General features: G+C 38.9%; 2 protein-coding genes across 2 annotated transcripts in view; both read right to left on the bottom strand.

Annotated features, from left to right (window-relative positions):
• Nucleotides 1-1,069: 1,069 nt before the first annotated feature.
• Nucleotides 1,070-3,723, bottom strand: LOC149285957 (homeobox protein DLX-1). The gene is made up of 3 exons (XM_089494724.1): nt 3,411-3,723; nt 2,755-2,954; nt 1,070-1,321 (listed from the first exon to the last, which is right to left on the bottom strand). The coding sequence occupies exons 1-3, from the start codon at nt 3,721-3,723 to the stop codon at nt 1,070-1,072; spliced, it is 765 nt and encodes a 254-aa protein (XP_089350850.1).
• Nucleotides 3,724-7,679: 3,956 nt separating this feature from the next.
• The window catches only part of LOC149285956 (methionine aminopeptidase 1D, mitochondrial-like), a 57,298-nt gene continuing 41,520 nt past the window's right edge, over nt 7,680-23,457 (bottom strand). The window contains exons 7-10 of the mRNA XM_089494669.1: nt 14,239-14,336; nt 9,427-9,474; nt 7,955-8,033; nt 7,680-7,758 (exon numbers count right to left, since the gene is read on the bottom strand). Of these exons, the coding sequence (XP_089350795.1) occupies nt 7,680-7,758; nt 7,955-8,033; nt 9,427-9,474; nt 14,239-14,336 (304 nt within the window). The remainder of the gene's footprint in view (nt 7,759-7,954; nt 8,034-9,426; nt 9,475-14,238; nt 14,337-23,457) is intronic.

Raw genomic sequence — 23,457 nt, 5'->3', positions numbered from 1 at the left:
ACTGGATGCCTATTCAACATACTGTTCTGCAATATGGGTTATATGGTTTCCAGCATGGATGGGGTTAGTATATGCAAGATTTTTAAAAAAAAATAACAATAATAATTAAAACAATCAATTGGCATTTAAGATACATAATCAAGACTCTGTAGCTTAACACTTTGTAGTGTGTAGCAACATGGTTTACACACAATCTGATTTCCAAAGGGTTAAATATTGTTGTCTTGTGTATAGCCCATTACTATGGGGTCTTGGAATTGCTAGATAACAATTATTTTATAAGGGTACCAAAATACAGTAAAGAACAGGCCCTAATTTGCAAAAACAGCAACACACATGTATTCTTTTTATGATGGGGAATGGAGCAAAACACTCAGACCCAACCTCTTTATTAAAAGTATAAAAATTACTGTAAAAGTTAAAATTATACCCATATTCTGTATATCGGTAAACGGCAATAATTTGATTTTTTTTAAAATCAGTGCATTTTGTATTGTGCAACCTTAGTGGTAGCCTATATATTGTTTTGTTATTATTATTTTTGTTCATTTTATGTTTCTAATAAATATCTTAAACCCACAAACATAAAAATAAAAACATTACATTTTTTTGTCCAAACTAGAAAAAATGAGGCAGAACAAGATTTGGAGTTTGGATTACAAAAGGAAATGTAAGTTGCAGGAAGATGGTTCCAAATTCTATTTTCCAATAATAACTGTCATTGTTTAAGTAAAGAGGTTGGATAAATGACCACATGTTACCAAGACAAAGACAGACATGAGAGGATCCTTGTTTATGTCCTCATCCCAGTTTGTCCCCAGTATAGGGTTGGTTCCTGCTTGTCTTCTGGCTGCCAGGCTGCTTGGTGCCTGGTGAGAGGATCTGCAGTCAACAGCTGGGTACCAGCCCGCATTAGATCCGAGCTTCTCTATGCCCCACCATGCCAGCCATGGAGTGATCATGGTTTAAAGGCACAGAGCTCTTATTATCTATGCTCATGTCTTCAAAATTTCTCATTTTTTGTATCAGTTTTTTTTTTTTTTGTGGGCCAAAACAAATGATGACTGCATCACATCAGTTGAGGTTGCTGCATAGCTTCTTGGTGGGCTGATGGATACCATGAAGTATAACTTGGAATGTAGGCTCCTGGGGTACCAGACGTCTTACCAGAAGAAGTCGGGGTGTTCCATACTGGTGGTACTGGTGGGGAACTGCCAGAGAGCGCCCTACCATTTGCCAATGCGCTGCTTTCCAAAGCCGCTCCTCCCTGTTTCATTAATTTCTTGAATTTTGATCTTTTGTTCTGAAACCAGATTTTCACCTGGTAGAAGAAAGAAAAACAAATGTTAAATATTTAATTTATGAAAATATGTATATATATATCAAGAAAAGACTAATAAACATGACAAATTCTAAATTATATATATAATAGTATATAACTGGTATATTTTGTATTATATTATGTAGATTACATCCACACTTATAAAAATACTGGCCTGTATAATATAAGATAAAATAATAAATCATTTTCATTTTTATGACGTTTAAACCTACATGCCATAGGTTTTTTGTTTTTTTTAAATTACTTATAGATTAAGTGTTGTCCGGAGAACATATAATTAACTTCAGCTAAAGTAATAAATTGTATAAAACCCGTTGTGCAATCAGTTCATGCGGTTTATATATAATGCTATTTAACGGAAACGGCTTAAATTGCCTTTATGTTATAAGTAGAAGACGAAAAAGAAGAGAGACATTAGTTAATTTACTAAGATATTGCTGAACAACAGTCTCTGATGCTATTAAAATGTTAAAAAACGATTTTCCTTTTTTTGGCTTTATATACTTTTTATTTCGATTGGCAGACAAGGAAACCATACAATTAGCAAAATTTTGTATCAAAGAATCAGAGATGATTAAAATACCGTCATTCTCTTAGGCTCTCTTAAACCCCCCCTGTCATTACTTTAACTACCAAAGAGTCATGAGAATTATAAATAACAAAATTATAAATAACAAAATATATTTGGTAAAATATATCTAATATTCAAACATTCAGATGGGCCCCTGTATTAATCCTGGCGATGTATACAATTATTTATGGAATTTTGATATTATATGGATTGTTAGCATTTTATATTTTGTCAGAAGAAAATTATGATTTAAAAGATTTGTAATTGTTTTTAATGTCCCAGCAAGGGTTTGTGTTGGAAAATTAGTTTTTTATCTAATTAGTACTAAATGGCAGTGCTGCAAAGGAAGGGGGCATTTGACTTGCGAGTGAGTTATGTGCCGGGGTAAAAAGTGACAATGTTCCCACTGGAAGAAGACATAGTGCCACAGCGATGGTGATCAGGGGCAGTTGTGTGAGATCCGCATGCCAGCATTGTGTGTGATCAGGGTGCCAGAATTGCTCATTACCAGTGCTACATGTGAGCAGGGAACCGGGGATGTGAAAGATCACGGGCTTGTGTAGGCAGGGCACCAAGGGATAAGTAAAGAATCCTGGGCTTGTAGGAGCAGAGCACCAAAGGATCCCGGGCTTGTGTGAGCAGGGATCTGGGGGTATATAAATGATCCTGGGTTTGTGTGAGCAGGGCTCTGGGGGTATGTAAAGGATCATGGGCTTGCGTGAGCAGGGCTCTGGGGATATGTGAAGGATCCTTGGCTTGTGTGACCGGGCTCTGTGGGTATGTAAAGGATCCTAGGCTCTTCTAGAGGCGGGTTCGCAGGGTAACTTGTGCCATAGAGTACCTGTGTCTGGGTGAGTCCCAGGGAAGCCGCCAGCTCTGCTCTCTCTGGCAGTGCCAGGTACTGGGTCTGCTGGAACCTCCTGTTCAGAGCCTGAAGCTGCAGACTGGAATATATAGTCCTGGGCTTGCGAATCTTTTTGCCCTTGCCATTGAATCGAACCTCTCCACCTTCCACCACTGTGCTCTTTTCAGAATCTGCCCCTGTGCACCAGACAAAAATCAGGTAATTCCAATAACAACAACAACATTCAAAATAATAATAAATAATAATTATACACAATAATAACAAGAAACATCAAATCTCAGAAACAACAAAGGATCCACTAGCAGCCAATGCAATGTTATTTTTTTTTTTGTGCCCTATTTTTTTCCTCCAGCATGCTGCAGTTTAGGTTTAATTACCCTTAATTGCATACATTGTTTATAGCGCCACGCAATAAATAATTACGGGGGGCTAATGCGTGCACATCTGGGCTGCTGTTGCAACGGGCGCTTTGTACACAGAGCTGGCTGCTGCTCCTTCTGATCGCTCGCTTCTTGCTCCAGCGGGTACAAGGGGCTCCTCCATCGGGGGTCCCCAGGCGGCAGTAGGCATTGGGTGGGGTGTGAGGGATACAATGAGGGGCATAGATTGATACATTGTTACTCGTACTGTACCTGTCTCCTCTAAGCGGGTCTGGCTGAGGCTGCTGCTGTTGGGGTAGGACTGCACGGTACTGATGTAGGGGTTAGAGGAATGGCTGCTCACCGAGTTCACATAGGGGTAGCCCAGGGGTCTGGAGAAGGATGAGGCGCCGCTGTACGAGCTGTCGTGCTGGGAGTGAGCTGCGGAATGCAAGCAGTGCATGGAATAGTGCCCATGGGCCATGGGGGAAGGTGGCATCTGCTGGTTCGGTGGCCCAAACTCCATGAACACCGCTTTCCCTGACACCGGGCTGTTAATACTCTCTGGCATTGTAGTCATGGTCATTGCTTCTCTCTTCTTTCTGCCTTTATTTTTTTTGGGTGGGGGGGATTTTTTAAGGGTAGATCTCCCCCTTCTTGTGATTTTTTTTCCCTGTTTATAGGAAGGGATCCCGGATTAAGCGGATCGGATTTTTTCACTTTCCATTCATGAGAAAATGGAGTTTTGTCTCTTTTGGGAGAAAAAAGGAAAAAAAACTCCTAAGCTTGAAGCTGTGGAGAGCTACACAAACTCGCCTAGGAGCTTTGACTCAGCCCGCTTTGCATATTCATGAGTCGGAGTCGCTGATTGGTCGGCGAGCTGAATCGAAGCTTGGGGATTGGTTAAAGCGCGCCTCGGGCTGTGCCTGACTGCAAAAGTGAGCGTGAAAGGAAGCTGCGGAAGACTTCCCAGTGGCCTGTGATCTGTAATATACAACAACACAATACTTAGGAACATATACACACACCGAGCTGTGACATCAGTGCAGGTAACACAATTCCATGGGTTTGTTTTAATAATCGAGCAGATGCTTTATTTGCGTCCCTCTTCCTTATTTGTGCGATTGCACAGGTTTTGGTTCAATACAATAAATGAAGAAGCCCCCACCCAGTATTTTTCCACTCATTTTGTGATTTCAGACACCAATAAATCCTTGCTTAGACCGCAGTGAGACGATATGTCGGATTCTGTAAATACGACCACCCCCCATCTCCAAAAATAAGCACAGTGATCATTGCAGTGACCCCACAATTACGTGTGTTATTTCAGTGGGCCCGTGCTAATTGCAAAATGACGAGGTGGCAGTAATCATTTGTTCCACATTCCACAGAATTGACCAATTTGTAAACATTTAGATCACGTGGATTCTGTGCACATATCCCTATAGTACCAAACATTAAATTTACCTCCGTATACACACAACCTAATTTATTATTATTATTATTATTATTATTATTATTCATCCGATTATACATTTCCATCCTATAGTGTGTAATAATATAGAATCACTGTGCTTTGCTCCACGTTTTAAAAATGGCCTAGAGAGAACCCCTAAAATTACTTTGTTGGATAATTAGAAACTGATCATAATTATTTCTTCCATAATTTAGTGGTGTGACTGTACAAGGAAACTGATCTTGTGAAAGTTCACACGTGCAGCTGTATTAGGGATTCATTTGATTAAATGCTACTCTAAGTGCTTGATCCCCAGCTGAAGCAGCCTTATTAGCATAACACTGATGTTTAATTTTCATACGCATAATTAGACATATATTTAACAATAATAGCAACATGCTGCCTTTTATTATTAAACAGCCTGGGATTTGATCTGGCCTGAGCTGAGTTTTTAAATATTCCTTTCTATTATTGTACATTTTATCACACTGCCCTTAAAACCTTTGTAATAAACCAAATTTTGGACAAGGGAAAGAAAAAAAAAGAAAAAACCCCAAAAAACATAAACCATTTACAAGGTGTCTCTGCTATTGATATCCTAATAATGCAACCCTTACATTTAAGTATACTGTTGCTGGCAGATAAATATAGTAGGAATTCTCAAGGATAAAATGGCATTGTAAAGACAGGGTGTCACCAGAAAAGACACATTAATACATACAGGCACAGGCCAGGAACCTGTGATATAGCACTTTGTACAGGTGATCTTGTGAATTGGATGTAATGCTTCAATAAGTGTAACAATAAATCCTTGCATTGCCCTGAAGGGTTAATGGCATAGGGTGAGGGTATATTAGGGCACTGCACCTTCTTGCATTGCTGTTTTAGGATGCTGTCTATACCCCCCAAATTGTGTTTAAGGTGCCTCCCTGACAAACTTAAGACAGCTGACACGTGATACTGACATTATTCTTTTGTTTGAAAGAATCCCAATGTAATGACTGAAATTATTAGACTGTCGTTTCTTGAAATGACTAACAAAAAAGAGGATTAAACGAATATTATAAGGAAAGAGTGAAACGCTTTTCAAAAGCGATCTATGAAATCTATTTATATAAATACACAGATATATGCGTAACTATATTAATGAGGGTTGACTCATTAGGGAAATATCCAAATCAATCAATCTCTTGTCGGCTAGAGTTAATAGTTCACTGCATGTATCTATGTGAGCAAAGGGATAAACTGTATAAACATTAATCTATATTATTATTAGTATTATTAATTATTATTGTTTTAAATCCCTTTTGTAGGTGAAGGAAGGGTTAAAGGGACAGGACTGTTTTCTTCATTCATAAAACCCCAGTAATTAATTATTAGCTGTAATAAAACTAAGCTTCCTGATGTATTACCCACGTTCATAATTAAGCTTATAAATGAGTACAATAAATACTAAAACCTCACTATAATTGCCCCACAAACAGCTTGTTACCTCAGCAGTTGGTAAAAACCTGCAGTCTTTATAAAATGATTGCTGATGAACCTCTGTAAACACACCCTAAAGATTTTACCGAATTAATCAGATCACACAACATAATCAAACATATTTGCCTTGGTATATATACTATAAATGTTGCCTTTCTGATATATGTGTAAGGGTTTTGATACTGTTTAAAATAAATTTCCCAGAAAAATATTTAAACCAGGTCAAATAATATCACGGTTTTTACTTTTATTATTAAAATTTTAAATGTTCTTTTGCTAAAAAAAAATTTGTATGGATCTCTGGTTTATCCTGTAAGGAGCTCAAATAAATAATTATTAGTAATTATAGTAAATAAGGCAGGGGGATTGTTGTGATCTTATTTGAATTTATTGTATTTAATCCATTAATCTATGAACTATAATTTGAGAATTCATGCTTTTCTGTTTTATCAGAAGGATACATGTTTAGTGCACAGGAAAGAAAATAGAAGTATTGAAAATGGTTTGTTTACTATTGTCAATGCATTTCTAGTGTCTGTAATTTACGAATAAATCACGATCCACAATAGTCAGATGTCAAATTTTAGATTCCCCCATGCAGACAAAACAAAGCAAAATTAGAAATTCTGAAGTAAAGATCTAAAAATACATTTTCCCTACAGGGTTAATTTGTTTCCCAGTAAAGATGAGATAGTTTGAGAGAATGGCAGCCAGCAGAAGGTGGTCAGGGTGATGGTTACCGTGTATGTGCTGATCACTGTGACCTGGGGCATGTGTGTCCCTCCTGCACATTGCTGCTGTTGGACTGAATCCCAGTGCCTGCCCAGTGCTTGGGGATCCACAGTCTGAAAACCAAATTAAAAGCTCACATTCCGGCAGCTGATTAGCGGCTTCCTAATTACCCATTACACGCGTTCCCTCCACAATAACACTGTCTTGAACCGACTTTTTTTTCCTCCCCATCTATTCTGGTATGAACATCTGTCTATCATGACATTATTTTGTAGATTATTCAAATAGCATACACTGTCCGGTCGTAAAAATAACACCTTCCTCCCAGGAAGGGATATATATATATATTTATATATAATTCGTGTTTAACTTGTGATGGTAATATTATATGTATACCATACTTAACACTTTATTACATATGCCTGCAGACAATATATATCACACACACACACGCATTACAATGTATATACATAGTGCACTTTATAATTGTGTGATCCAATAAAACAGAGTTTATTATTCGTTGCTCTATATTTAAGAAATAATAGACACATTATTACACTTCGGGTAAATCAGTGCTTATGTGTAATGTTTTCTAGAGAGGTTTTGATATTATATGACTTCATCAGTATCAGAGTGTTTGTAGAGGGTGTACACAGCAATCATACTGTAGGTATTCACAGGCTCCCAAATGTGATACAGGTTCTGGAGCAGACTCCGGAGTAATATGTGATTTCGGTATCCATCAGGCGCTTGCCGGTTAGTCGCACCGTTGTCCCCGGTGTCAGCAAAGTTCTGATCAGGGATTTTTCCCGTTTTTTCCTAATCGTTGCTAAGAAATATCAGGGAGTCCTTAAGATGATTCCGAGTCCTTAAGATTCATGTGGCAGTTTGGTGAGGATTTCCGCTCCCTCTGATGTAATTATAATGGTATGCTCAAACTGAGCTGATCTGAAATATACATTATATAGTTACTGGGGGTAACAGTCCAGCAAGTGGATAGTATAGAAGTCTAGAAATCTCCTATTTATTTAATTGGAAAATATAAATACTCAAACCTTACCTGGGAACATACTGTGTGTGTATATATATATATATATATACTTATTATTATTATTGTTGATATTATTGTTATTACTGTAGTCACCTTTTATCGTCTGTGGATACTGCGGTCCATTTGTCCTTGAGGATTTTATACCCGGGAGACCCCTCCATTATAATAGGTTCTGGAATGCGATTGAGAAAAAAAAGAGAAAACGATCTTATTTTTTTGCCAGTGATTTTGTGTGAATATAGAATCCCCGGTATCATCCGGCGGGATATCTGCGCACACCGCGAATCCGCTGCTCAGACACGGACCGTACGCAGAACAAAGAAAAGCGATCTGGCTCAGTAATCGTTAGTAAGTTTCTGCGCATTTCTAAGCTGCCGTAGCGCGGACACCGACGATTTACGGTTACCGCGTCTGGGATACAGACTGACATTTAATGCAATATCAGTGTAACCATTTCAGCGAAGCCAGCGATCACAGGGTTAATGCGTCTGAACCCTGCAAAGCTTAAGGGTTTGGGGAGAAATTACACGCGAAAAATACACCAGATTCGAAATGAGAGGAGACTGCACAGGATGCTTAGTCAAAGAGATACCGGCCACCAGTGTACTTGGTGTTGGACATAAACAATATTAACTTTAAATTTAAAATAAAAACAAAAACACTTTTGTGCTATAACCCACCCTTCTAGATTGTTAGCGCTTAGGGACAGGGCCCTCCACACATTTTGTGTGAGCCCAAGTTTTTATGTGATGTTCTACTTATGTCCTGTTTACTTTTTGTACAGCAAACAGCAGAATATGTATAGATCAAATTAATCAAAATCATTTAAGGGCTGGCAGCCTCTTTTCCAAAGATGTTAAATGTAATATTTATTATTGTTTTTATCGTTATTATTACTACTACAACAACAATAATAACAATAATAATTCTAATAATAATAATAATAATACATTTTACATAATCTTAGAAAAGGCTGTCAGCCCTTGAATGTCCGACACTCCTCATCTGAATTTGTTTTTGATCCAGTATGAGTTCTGCAATGTATGGGTTAACAGAATAACCAAGCCACATATGATGAGAGGAGAAAATGTAGAAAGGGTATCCTGATTTTGGTCCAACCCAGAAGAGTCAAAGGTTAGTTGGGATAAATTGTCTTGGGACTTCCACTGCTAAATGTTTAAAGCTGGCCTTTCTTTTGAAGGCAAACACATTTGGCCAGATACCTGCTGCAAAATGTGGGCCAAGTGTTACATCTCTGAATGCCAGATGGGTCAGGAACTCCTTTCATACTCAAAGGGGGTGAGGCAGAAAGAATGAAAGCATTCAGATATTCTGCAGGTGGAGTGTACTTCATCATCATCATCATCATCATCATCCTCCTCCTCCTCCCTTTCCCCAAGTATTTTGGGATGGCTATTCTCATGCAGAGATCCCATGTCTGGAATTATTTTTAGAAACCATGTTTGTAAACACATCACATGACTATGGTATGTTTGGCTTCCATGTATCAGTTTCTCAAGGCATAATTAAGGAAACAAAACACTTGGCTGAATAATTATACTGACCTATAGTGAACGCCATTCCTTCTTCCATGAGCAAATCATTATCATTGGCTGAAAGAAAATAAGAAGTGGATACCTTTAAAAGGCAGAGAAGCCATGTGTTACTTTACATTACACTATTAACCTATGTAATGATGTTTCCAAACCAAGATAAGCATACCATGGGAGCAGCAACCTTCACTTCATGTTCTCAAGAATTTGCAGGATTATTCCTCCCCATTACCTTATTCCTTTATAAGGGTGAGGGAGGAGAAAGGAGAGGTTTCATATGCTAGTTTTGCCACAGATCTGTTTTCTTGTAGTAAAATAAATGTAAACTAAATATATCCAAAGCAACAAAGTAAAACCACAAAGCTCTAGCTAGTTTTATTATTCTAATGCAGTTTTATGTCAAAAAAGGTAAGCCTGTAAATTACCTTTATACATAGTGATATGAGATTACCGTTTAGGATTTGGTGGTTAGTGCAGTCTGTTTATTATTTGTCACCATTTTTAATCATCTTTTGGCATGGAACTTGCAATCTATAACATTTTGCCTCAAAATTTTATTTACATTGGCACGACTGCAATTTTATGTGTTTTTCCTTGGGACAGATTTATACATAACCCCCTTATTTTCTTATATGCCAACATCTATGGTGTATCAAGTTGAGCTATCTCTAGTAGGATGCAACTCCCAGACCAGGCAAATATCCATCGGGTAGTTGGGTTAATGTGTCAGAATGTGATATGACGTTCCTGCCATTCGCTTCAGACATAGCCGCGCTGGGTATCGGAGTCCAAATGACCCAAAAGGAAACTTTACTATTTCAATGCCAGAAGGGGGATTAAATGTATGAATACGTTTGCCCGCCCCCAATCAGAGCAAAAAACTTGAATACGTTTGAAATGGAATTTCTGATAAATATTTTGGGCTGCAAGCATTGCCATAAGCAAACTGTATTAGGAGGCGCTGTCTCAGAATTCTGGAAATGTTGTGATGGTATAGGAACCCTAAATCTATAGATACTGTGTGGCTTATCACTGCTGATTATAGCATTCTCACAGAAAGCAGAAATTAGTGTCTACAACCGTGGCACTGTTGTCTTCTAATGCAAAAATCAACAAGTCTATACATCACCAGACACATCAGCTCGATTAACAGAAACAAATATCAGCTTTAGCCGAACCAACAATCATTACGCAGCTCATTCCTGAGCACCAAAGAGTGATCTAACTGAGTCTGAAATGAAGCTGTTTAGTGCATCACGCCACCAAAATGCAATATTTTACTTGTAGAAGGACCTTTGTTAAGCGCACTGGAGCCTAAAAGAAACATAGAAGGAAACAAAATTGAAGGCAAACAAGAACCAATCGGTCCATCTAGTCTGCCCATATTTCCCAATGTAGAGACTCAGACCTTAATCATTTCTCGATCGCCATAGAGTCAGGATAGTCATGTGTCTATGCAAGTCACTGTATTTGCCTCTGCCATCATTATCTACCAGTCTCTCTGTAAAATAAAAGGTCCTTACATCTTATCTAAGCCTCCGACCCTCCAGTTTTAGAGTATGGCCTCTGAAATAAAACTCCCTCCTGTACTTTGTTAAATCCCTCTAGTATTTAAAGTATTTAACTGCTTCTATCACATGCCCTCTGTCTCTCTCCTCTTCTCCAAACTATAAATCTCAAGACCTGTTAGTATTTCCTGATATTTTTTATCCTGCAAACCATTTACCATTTTAGTCGCCCTCCTCTTTGGCCCAACAATAAGTTCTATGAGTTGTCTTCAACTGGCCACCAGGATATGTTGAACGTTAAAAGCGTTATATGAATAATTGTAAACTGCTGTAAAACCAGTATAATTATAAACACTGGCGCTATTCATTGTGCTTCTTCTTAAAGGTGGTAGAAGACTGGCACACCTAGAACGTGGCATCCTACGCTGCTGGTTGAGTAGAATACTCAAGAGGCCATTATTGTATTATTTTCAACAAAATAAGGACACGTACCAATTAGAATATTCATAAATACATTTGCATGTGTTGTATAAGAAGGTAATGAGGTTTGTTCACTAAAGGGCGAGTTGCATTTAAGATACATTTAAACATTTCATCTCAACAAATTAAGAACGTATTATGAAGAACACACTCTTAAGAAATCCTCCTACCCAAAGCCTGCACAATGCATAGCTAAACTGATGGGATGGTTATATACATTTAACTATGCATTATGCAGGGCCAACTTCACTTTTCTCAAAGATTCAACTCACCACTGTAGGTCCTTCATAATGTATAGATAGATAGGAGAGAGGAGGTTCTCAGTGAGCACAAACCTTATAATAATATATTGGATTAAATTGGAAAAGTAGGGGGAGGAATGGTCAAAGCAAGGCATGGGGACCATTGAGTTATTAACTCCAATGAACTGTAATTGAGATGAGTATCGAACCTTTTAAAGTGCATGTCATCACCAGTTCATTTACAGTCATGGGATGGCATTGATGATGCAACGAAAAGCCAGAGGCGACCTTCATCTTAGTAAGGAATGTTGCAAGGTATGAGTTTGTCCAACAGACACAACATTTTCTGGCCCTTTTTAATAGGCAGTGGAAAGAAATCATGCTTCTGCCTCCAGACTCGGTAAAACCGATGCACACACAGGTTAATGTTATGGGACGGAAAGTGTTCTAAGCGTGAGAGGACAGTAGACAGAATGGTATAGCTTAAAAACCAATAAACTTTATAAAAATAAGAACGCATTCTCGTCTGTATTGTATTTTTGTTAATGTGAGTAAACTTTGGGTGCAATAACATTGTTTCCAGGTAGTATGCTTCTGTAAGTCAAATTGTTATGTTACATACTACTTGTTATATCCTGTCTACCCATTGTACAGCGCTACGGAATATGATGGCGCTATATATAACAATACATAATAATAATTCTTAGAAGATGATAGAATGATGGACTGTTTGCATATTCTAAAAAGTATTAATAAACACGGCAAAAAGAAGATCTGTGTACAAAAAATCAACAATAACACCAAAGTCTTTTGTGCAAAAGCCCCCAACAAAATAAACCGCATACATGGAAATATCGGGTTATATTTAATGTGATTTTGTTTTATATCCTTCGGGATCCTTGTGCATTTTAAGTTATTTTTTTGCTTTTATTATTTATATTATTGATGTGCATAAAACGTTCATAAAACACCTGGATTGGGTACACAAGTAAGAAATTGTTTTAAAATGTAAACAGTGATAATAAGTCCAATTACCCCAAGAGACAATTACAGGGACGGATCCAGGGAAGGTGTAGATTTAGGTGCAGAAGCGGCATGAGTGAATCACTTAACATTTCTACACAAACATCAGCCATTAACACGGGGAGAGGCTCAGACACGAGGACTGCTAGATCCGGGAAGCCATAATTAAATGGCCCCAGCCACGTAAGAGCATTAAGAAAAAACGGTGCAGAAAGTGAAATCTTTATAGATAGCAAAAGTGAGAAGCGTTCAAGGAAAGATTAGAGCAGTTTGTACAGGCAGAAGAATGTTAAGCTATGAATGACAGGAGGGGAATTTCATAATTAACGCAGAAGAGAAGGGGAAGTAGGCCGGCTGATTCTGAGCAGGGTCTGTATGATAAAGAAACGGCATTCAGATCAGATTGCAGTAATAAAAGATGGTTCTAGAGCATTTAAAGAAATATACACTCTTATTTTGTAGATTTTACAGAATAAGAAGAACATACTCTTCTGTCATTGGTAGATCTGGTGGCCCCCTGGTGCATTACTGGATAATCCAGTTGCCACAGTGCCACCAGCCAGGCTATTGGGAGGTGGGCACTCGGCTGGGTATAACATGAATCTGTAGTACTCGCATGGCATCTTATAGTCATTGTGGGGAGAAGTCAGGTGTCTGGGAGGGAAGTGTTAGTGCAAGTGTGCATTTATTTCTTGCCAAGGGATCCCAAAAGCCATCTGCCTAGAGGCCCCAAAGGGTCTTAATCGGGCACTGAGCGCATGAGGACCACCTTCAACAAGGTAGGTCCTGGAGGGGGCATTTGGGTCTTGCCATCCTGATAAATGGAACAATATGGTGGTTTTTCATGAAGGTCATTACAAAACATCTTGGCAATAGTTTCTTAAATTCAACATCGAAACAGAATGTTCAAATTCTTATGTGAAAACCCCAAAACTGGGTAGTGACCACAGTTACTTCAGACCAACTTGAGATCTACCTTAATGCAGTATATAGGCATTTGGGAGCCTACCAACGCCTAATGCCCCCCAAGAACACTTGCTGACAATTTTGTAAATTAATGTGATCTGGTGCAAACTGGAGCGGAGAGCTCTTCATGTACACAAATAAAATTAAATAGACAGAAACAATTAGACTATGGAGCTTTATAAAGGAACTATAACAATTCTTACTGCATTGCAATACATGTTCCTGCTGATATCTATCTTGGGTATCTGTACAGTCCATACACTGTGCTTCCCCTTCACCTACAGTCAGCAATGTTGCATATTTTTTTCCGGTTAGGCACAAACAAACAAAAATGCTAAAAAAAATCTTTATAAATGCTAAAGATTAGTATAATATTCATTCAACCTTCTAATCTAACCTTTGTTATCTGACAATATATAAAACAGAAACAGAAACTTATGTAAACTCATCAAACTTATCTATCTGCACTCTGAAAATAATTAAAAAGGACGTGTAATTTCTTTTACCACTGATAAAAAATGGGAAATAATTGGATCTAATCAGAGATCATTCTAAGCACACATTGTGTTATTGAAGTGGTTGACTTTACAATGATATTTACTTACCATGATGCCAAATCTCTGGATGGCCGTGAAAAAAAGAACCGATTCCGTGACCAACAAAATGAGGGCAGACTCGTAAATCGTTCTCTTCGGCAATACGGCTTTATAAATGAGAAGATGCACAGGTATAAAGAAAAGTGTGAGTGCTGGGAACCGAAGCATTTATTTGCATTACATGTTAGTTTTTGAGTTGACATGCTTCTAACAGATATTCTGAAAATTACAGTTTTATGAAAGCAGAGGTTTTATTTTTTGTGATGGCCTGCTGAATCTGCGAACATGGACATATACTCTATTACCTGAATAAAAGAAAATGTCACTTTATTTCTACTTGACATAACCGTTTCTCCAATTTCTCCCTATTAATCAGGGTCTCCAAGTTTTGTCTCCAGCAATGAATTATGCGGTGCATTAAAAAAGCAATGCTTTAACCCTAAAAACATGATGTGTACCTGAACTTTATCATTAAAGAAAACACTAAAAATATTCAAATAAAAAGCTTAAAATGTTATAAAAATGATACACAAGAGAGCTCAACCCATAATCTAGAAGGGAGCTTGAAACTCTAGTAATACATTTAGCACAGATCATGAGTTATGGAGGCATTATGGGTCAACTGAACGCAGAGTCTGGAACATATTCCTTTAATTGTGATATGTTGCAATCTCTGGCACCAGACACTCATACAGTCTGAACGCTGTTAACACTTAAACAGAAGGGAAGACATTTACGGCCAGATTTACTGAGGTTCGATAGGCCATTAAATGTTACAACCTCAGAAAGTAATGCACTTTAGCATAGGTTAACATCACGTTGAAAGCCCAGCATTGGAAAGAGATTACTGCAAATGTAATGCAAATCATATGCAGATGCGCTGTTATCATAAGCATGCCCTATTCATTAGGATCTATTAAAATTAATTTGGGGAAATAACGCTATGCTAAATACAGCATATCTATAAATGGCACTGGCTATAATTTATGCGGAATTAAAAATGAGTTGGAGAAGTCACACCAACCTACGGCTTGTTCTTTACTGACAGAGCACAGAACTTTAAAAGGCTAATGCATGAAAGGGATACATTTTAATATTTAATTCTTCCTGTGTGTACCATTATAAGGATATTCTAATCCTAAGTGTGACATCATCAAGTATACCAGATGTAACTCCTACTGTTTAGGGATACCAGTAACCAGATATAATCAAAATTCCCATTTTGCAAAAGCTAACAAAATACTACCCTACATTTGGGTATATTACATATTCTTTTTGCACCTGTGCTATATTTAATACAGCTTCTGCTTTTGGTCTAGTCTAACCCAACAGCCTTGGTCTAATGGCTGCACACAGGGAAGGGACCAAATTATCACCATAACTAAACAACATGCATTCTTCATTCCATGGTAGACTGGTTCCATTTATAGCATTTTATCCCTAATGGAAATACAACAGTGGCTCCAGAGGTTGGGATGACTGCATTATAGTCCCACACCACCTGTGGCTATGTGTCCCACCCAACCTTTGCCTGCTTCTTGCATCTTGTCCATTCTGAGGTGTTTTCTAATGCTGCCAGTGGCATAACCTGAAACGATAGGGCCCCGGTGCGAAAATTGCCCTGTCCCCCAAATTCCCCAAGCAACCTGTCCAACAATGCCACCTTTTCCGACAAACAGCTTGTGAGTATCTCCGTTGCCCTGAAACAACTTGTGAGTGTCACATTTGCCCCAAGCAGCTTATCAGTGCCCCCAAGCAGTCTGCCTGTGCCATATTTGCTCCAGCTTGTCAGTGCCCCCAGTTTATCTGTGCATCTCTGCCCCAAACAGCTTGTCTTTACCATCATTGCCTTTTCCCCCCCTCCAACATACACTATGGCACACATATGTAAAGTGAAGGCTAGAGCAATCTGAGGTCAAGGGTAACATAAAAAGGATAACACTGTTCCAAGGTCAAAGGGGCCACAGGCAAACATGCAAATCAAAGACTATCCGAGGTCAGCAACAAAACATCCAGCAAATATAAGAAATACTAGGTACTGCAGACAACAGGACACCAACGAGGAGAAGCTGGATTTTACATGTTCCCAGGCCTTGTGCCTAAGTTGTCGGGCTGTGAAGCCACTGGGGACTCCAGGGAGCTTTGAGGCCCCTTCCCATTGCTGTGAACCCTATAGTTATGCCCACTGCATGGATGTATTCCTCACAGCAAGCCACATAAATTACACTATATGACCAAAAGTATGAGGAAACCTAACCCACACATCTATATGACCCATTCTAAAACCATGGATATTTATATGGAGTTGCCCCCCATCCCTTGCAACTATAAAAGCTTGAACTCTTCTGGGAAGACTTTCCACAAGATTTTGGGGTGTGTCTGCAGGTATTTAGGCCCATTCATTCAAAAGAGCATTTGTGAGGTCAAACCCTGAAGAACTCCTCCAACAAACTTTACATGTGGTACTATGCATTACCGTAGGTAGTGTTTTCCCGGCATCCGCCAAACCCACATTCATCCATCAGACTTCCAGATAGTGATGTGGGATTCATCACTCAAGAGAAGACGTCTCCTCTGCTCCAGAATACAGTGCGCTTTACACCCCTCCAGCTGCTGCTTGGCATTGTGCATAATGACCTGAGCTGCTGTTACTTCTAGACGTTTCCACTTCACAGTAATAGCAGTTACAGTGGACCGGGGCAGATCCAGCAGGGCAGACATTTCAGGAACGGACTCGTAGCAAATGTGGCATCCGATGGCGATTAAAGTCACTGAGTTCCTCAGTGCGACCCGTTCTACTGCCAATGTTTGCCTATGGATAAGGCTGCCTATGTGCTTGATTTCATACGCCTTTTAGCAATAGGTGGAAACACCTAAATTCAATAATTAGGAGGGGTGACCTCATATTTTTTGTTATTTAGTATATTTTCATTAATACTGATTCTATTACATTATTATCAGCACGTATCAGTTTACATTCTGTACGTTACCATTTATTCTTTTGTGTATTCTTTTCCAACACGCGCTTAATCTCCACTTCCATACCGGTTGCGAATTTTCAATCTTCCTTATTTATTTTACATACAGTTCAGAAATCAGTATAAAGAAAGTGTTAAGGATCTTTTGATAAATGTATTTTAAACATTTTTGACTTGCATGAGGTGTTACGTTCCTGAATCCAGCCCAGCCATTAGTTTTATGATATTAATAAAAGGTGTTAGCTTTGATCTCATTGGAGGGTGACTTAGCCCCACCTACAACACTTTTTCTTGATTCCAGGTGATTTAAATACATTTAAGAATCTGAATTTATTGTCATTTAGTTAAATGGATTAAATTAACATCATTTTTGATCAAGCAAAAAGTGTATATTAGATTTTAGCTGGGTTTATTGAACCCCTTCCCTTGATGAGAGTGTCGATTACATCACAGCAGTTATCTCACTTTGCTGGTTTAGTATCTGCCAGGAGTACCTTCCCCATTAACCCCGCATCCAACTCGCTGGGGCATTTTTTTTTTTCTTCTGTGCCGTTTGAATCCGACCAGTTTGATGGTTCTTTGCACTTTTTTTGTATTACCTCCCCATAGCTGTGAAAATATTTGGACAATCTCTCTTTTTGATGCCAAAGTGCTATGACATCATAAGAGCGTTAGCCCTGTGTTCCATTCACACTCATTTTTTGATATGTTAAGGACAGATTCAAATGAACACACACAAGAGTTTACATTTAAAAAAAAAAAACGTTTATTTAAGTTATAACAGAAAACAGCATATTGACAACGGAGAGAAAAAGAAAACTTTAGGGCAAACAGCCCTAATGGGAAAAATCCTTGTAGACCCCACCACTAACCTACAGCCTGATCCTAAACTTCCTGCCTAGCAATCCAGAGGAAGGTGAAAAAACTTGGGGGGCAAAAGGTTGTCAAAAAACAAAATACTGTCTGCGCTTCTCACCCTAATAAAGTTGGCAACAAATATATAAACATAATATAAATGAGAGGTTTTGGTTATATAAATTGGCCAAAGCATAATTAAGCTCAAAAGGTAAAAAGGTTGTCTCTGTTCCAAGTAAAACATTTCTTTCTGACCCCTTGAATAGGCGATCAGCACGTTTCACACTAAAGAACAGAATAAAATGGTAACCAAAAAAGTAAATGTCCCCGGATCGAAGAGGGAACGCAGATCCTCACAAACATTCATCAAGAGCTGATAATGAGCTGTGCTGCCCGAGAGCGAGACGGACGGATCCCCCAAACCCTAACTGGAGTCGTCGGTTGTCTAAATAACTCAGGACTCTTTTGCCCTAACTGAGCTCACACACTGCCGGCTCCTGCTTTTACAGCTCCAGCCTATTATGACACGGCCAAGCTTTATGATGTAATGTGGGTGTGGCTCCAGTCTATCATGATACACTGAGCTTTATGAACAAAAGTGGGCGTGGCTTTATCAAAAATAGTATGCGTGTGCTGTTTTTTTAACCCATTGGTGTTAACCAACATGGTGGGTTCAGCTCTTTAAAGCTCTGTAAAGCTCTAGGGCTCCCTCCACAAACCCACAGATTAAATTGTGTTTTATAATTAAATATTTAACAGAGTCTGGGTCCAGCTTCTTCCTTTATTTCTATATTACAGAAGCAGAGCAACAACATTTAGATTAAACCAGAGAAATCTTTTAGATGTATATTTACTGTTTAGTTTACTGGCATATTACATACTGTGTGTGAGAGTACATGTGCTGCTTTGTGTATCTAGTGCTGGGGCATAAATTGCCCAGGGCCCCTCAACTTCAACAAGTAACATGTCCCACAGTGCCACATTTGCCCCAAGCAGCTTATCAGTGCCCCCAAACAGCCTGCCTGTGACATGGTTTGCTCCAGCTTGTCAGCGCCCCCAGTTTATCTTTGCCACAAATAGCTTGTTTGTGCCATCATACCTAAAGAGGCAGGCCCCTTTGCAGTTGCGGCTGCTGCGTCCCCTGTAGTTATGCCGCCGAATGCTGCTCAGCTGATTGACTCCAGAAGCCATACTCCTCTTCCATTACAGAATACCATATAGCACCACAACATTCCCAAATACAATATGTAAAGTAATGCTGCTAAAACACTGGTATGTGAGTAATAGATGTGACAACAAAAGTGGAGCATAAAAAGTACCTTAATTTTAAATTAACCATGATAATAATCATTTTTAAAACTTTGAAAAAGAAGCATTTTGTGGGCAAGGGGTTTTAGAATTCTTCCGTACAAAAATGACTGAGCATTTTGGAGAAAGCTCTATATTAAGCAAACGTGCCATAAAAAGCAAACAGATTATTGTTGATTATATGATAAATATGGAAACATGTTCGCAATGCACTCTTTACCCATGACCTCTGTTCACTAACCTGGGTGGCAGGGACGGAGGGAGAGGAAGGGTAGATAAGGGGGGGGCGGCATTTTGCCTTGGGCCGGCCCTGCTCTCCGGCTTTACTACGCATTATGAAGGCCAAGCTCCCATGAGCTCCTTCTGCATAAAAGAATGAGCTGGTCTTGGGTAATGCATAGTTAAATCAATTAGATGAGTTTTAAGAAATCATACATTAACTATGCATTGTGCAGGGCCAGCTCAGTCATTCTTGGAAGAGAAGCTGACTGAGGTTGGCCTTTCCTAATGGACAATCAGGGAATGGAAACGTTGAACTCTCCTGCAAACTCCCAGGTTGACGAACACAATTCAAAATGTTTCTTTTGTAGGTTATCTTTACACCTAGCTTCAGATTGTAAGACGGTCACCATTGTCCGGTGTAGCAGTAAATATATGCAGATGCCACACAAAACAGGCATAAAACATAATGTGAGACTGGTGACTGGTTAATGAAATGGACCAACATATCACAGCACATACAATAGCGAGGGCCGGAACACCTCTCAGCTGTGCTTACATTGCACTGTTGATGAAGATTTCCTACTCCCACTTCTCTCTGCACCAGGATCGAATAATCTAATGTCACAAAGATGAGTTTACACCCAAAACGCAACAGAAGTTTTTCTTTTTCTATTCTTAGTGGCGGTCTGGCTACAGAATACCAAAAGTGAGGGCAGAGATACAACTTGTTTTGGAATCAGGCCAAATCCACTTTGGCTACTTACTGGCTCATGCAAGGTATAGATGCCCCAAAAAGACACAGGTAGGACTTGTTTTTCAGCAGGTGAATCATCCAGACTTGCATTCATTACACATTATTTTTTTAATGTCTCATCTAAAAGTTATACCTAGGGGTGTTACGCAAAGGTGTAGGAACCTCCAACATCTTTAATGTTCCTTTCAACTTTGAATTCTCCTCTCTTTGGGATTATTGTCCATTGTTTTTTATTGATTTATATAACACCAAAAATATTCCACAACATTGTACAATTAATAAACCAGACGCAATGGATCACATAACAATCTGGATTTACTGAAACAAAAGTTGAGGAGGGCCCTGTTCATAGGAGCTTACTATCTAGTAGGGTTCAGTCAGGCTACCTGGAAACTGCTACTGTTTTTCCTCTACCATTGAATGAAGAAACTGCTTTTTTAAGAATGCATATCTTAAATCGTTCCAATTAATCCTTCTTAAATTCCACATGTGAAATTACTTTTAGTTTCTTTAAGGATGAATGCTGTACGATATCCCAGTGTTTGGACAGGTGCAGCAGGAGTTCTGTGGGAATGTCTTTTAGAGTTGTACTGGATGCAGACAGTAGGGTGCATTCTCTCTGGGAGTTTTACATTTTAACGCTGTGATAGCGCTATGAATTAAAAAGGTCCGAGACTGTTGTCCACTACAAAAACTACTAAATCAGTGAGATGACTTTCAAGAAGTCTCCCCATCTTAACTCTACACCCCTTCCCAACATTTTAGATGTCCAATCCAGGACATCTGTGTTGGGGTGTATGGGTAGAGGCAGGGAGGGGATATGGATAGACTCAGAACGGGCACAGCCAGACCTGCGAGGGGCATGATCGGGGCCACTATACCTGAAGAGCCACCTCAAGGAGCTCAGCTTCAGAGAATTGCAACGTGACCACTAGGGAGCTACAATGACTTTACAGCTCCCAGGTCAGTTCAGGGAGATCAGATGATCTCCTCAACCGGCCCTTGATCCCCAAAGGTGGAACTCTCAGGAAGCTACAGCAGGACTGTGCCTAAAAATCGAGACTGTCCCCCCCGAACTGAGACACTTGGGAGGTATTTAACGATGAATTATAAAAGGAAAAGATGTCCCTTCCTGCAGAAGGAGTTTGCTAGGTATGAACGTTAATGTCTTTAAACCTACAAAATAAACAAAATATACATTCATACTAAGACCCTATATGTCCACAGAAAAGCAAGGGCGAGGATGTTTTTATTTACAAATGGTCTAAAGCACTAAAATAATTCTGCAACATAAAGGATAACGTTTTATATCAGTGGCAGATGTGGCAGTTGTTATAAAGTTGTTAATCTACCAGAAAAAAAAGAATGTGGACTATGAATTGAACTGAACACAAGATCTAGAATCATAAGCGGAAACAACGATCTCACACACCATAATTCAACAAAATACCAGGTATTGATCACATCGCTGGAGCAATAATAAGTTTCCAGTTTCATGACATTCTCTCATCGGGACGATAACACTTTCTCCAGGTGAGTCTGTGATGACGGCTTTTGGCTTAATTTCAGTATTTACAGTTCATATGAGAAAAATGCCAAAAAGGCAAGAATTTGTTTCATTTCTGTATGAGAAAAAATACCCATAACAACCAAAACTTAGTATTTAGACCTGCAACAAATAAATATTTCCACATGCCTATGCTTTGTTTTACGCCGACGTTATTTTAATCCATAGAAAAACAGCTTTTTAGGATTTGCCTTGAAATTAATGTATAGTTCTGACATAAAAAATATGTATTTTCCTAGAAAATTATTCAACTGCTTTTATAAAAAATACAGTTAGTTATGGTTATTTAACAAAAAATGTATGTTGCCAACAAATATAGAATCTTATAAAAAAAACTAGAAAACTAGAGCAATTTGGGTGCAAAACACCAAAAATAACCAAAGTACTCTTAATTTGCCCCAATGACCCAAGTAATTGTATTCACTAAATTATGGGCTTTGGGTGGGATGAACATTTCAACCCCCCCAATCTCATTATTCATCATGAAGGACAACTCTGTGACCTCCTGCAAGAGAAACCGAGTTGCCCTGTGTAGTCTATAGTTAATGTCGGTCATTGCGACAATTTAACAATAAACCCGATCCATCGCGGGATATGTCCTATAATGAAGTGGCCACAAAAGGCATTAGCTTGACTTACATTCGAATAAGTAGATTGTAAGCTCATTTGAGCCGGGCCCTCCTCACCTGTTGTTTCTATATGTCATCTTGTTATGCTATATACTACGTGTTATGTCCTGTCTACCCTTTCTACAGCGCTGCGGAATCTGCAGGCGCTATATAAAATAATAATAATACATTTAATTTGTAGGACTTGAAGTTCATCTAAAGTGACATAAGATTTCTGGTATGTGGCTGCAAAAAAAGGGTCTTTGTAAATATTAATGGAAAAAAATGGATGTGAATAGTTCCATAATTAAGTTCTCCATAACAGGTGCCAACATGATGCATGTATTTGTATCACTGTCTAGAGGATTTATATGGTAATCATGCATAATGAAGATTCCCACACCCCAACTCACCAAACATGGCCCTAATTTTAGCATTTTTAATGGAAAATTTGTGTCCCATCACAAACCAAATCAGCAAAAGGAAAAGATGGGGAAAAGGGAAGACCGTGGCATAATGTCATAAATTGTATGTATACCCGATTTTTATACCCTACTTTCTGATCAAGCATCAGACGACAGACCTTAGGTTGGTAGATGGATAAACACATTGAGGTCTCAGCTCCCTCAATTTACTATTCATTATACTGTAAATGGCCAACACTGAGCTAGCCCTGTATAATGCATAACATAATGGGAGAGGAGACTTGTCACATGAAGAAATGTCATGTTATACAAGGCCAGCCACGTTCTTCCTGCAGCCGAAGCTCATTGGGTTGGACCTCCATCACGTATCGGAGCTGAAACACAACTCTCCATACAAGTCTCCCTTTAGTGAATAAACTACATAGATACCAGCTGCCTTCAATGTGATTTTCTGATGTAATTTCCTCCCAATGCCAGTTAGCTTATCAGAAAAATCATCTGCAGTGAACCT

The sequence above is a fragment of the Sceloporus occidentalis genome, unplaced genomic scaffold (genome assembly GCF_023333645.1).
Source record: "Sceloporus occidentalis isolate IW3139 unplaced genomic scaffold, rSceOcc1.0.p SCAF_74, whole genome shotgun sequence".
NCBI lineage: Eukaryota > Metazoa > Chordata > Lepidosauria > Squamata > Phrynosomatidae > Sceloporus > Sceloporus occidentalis.
The sequence above is the reverse complement of the archived record's forward strand: the minus strand, read 5'-3'. Positions and strand labels throughout refer to the sequence as shown.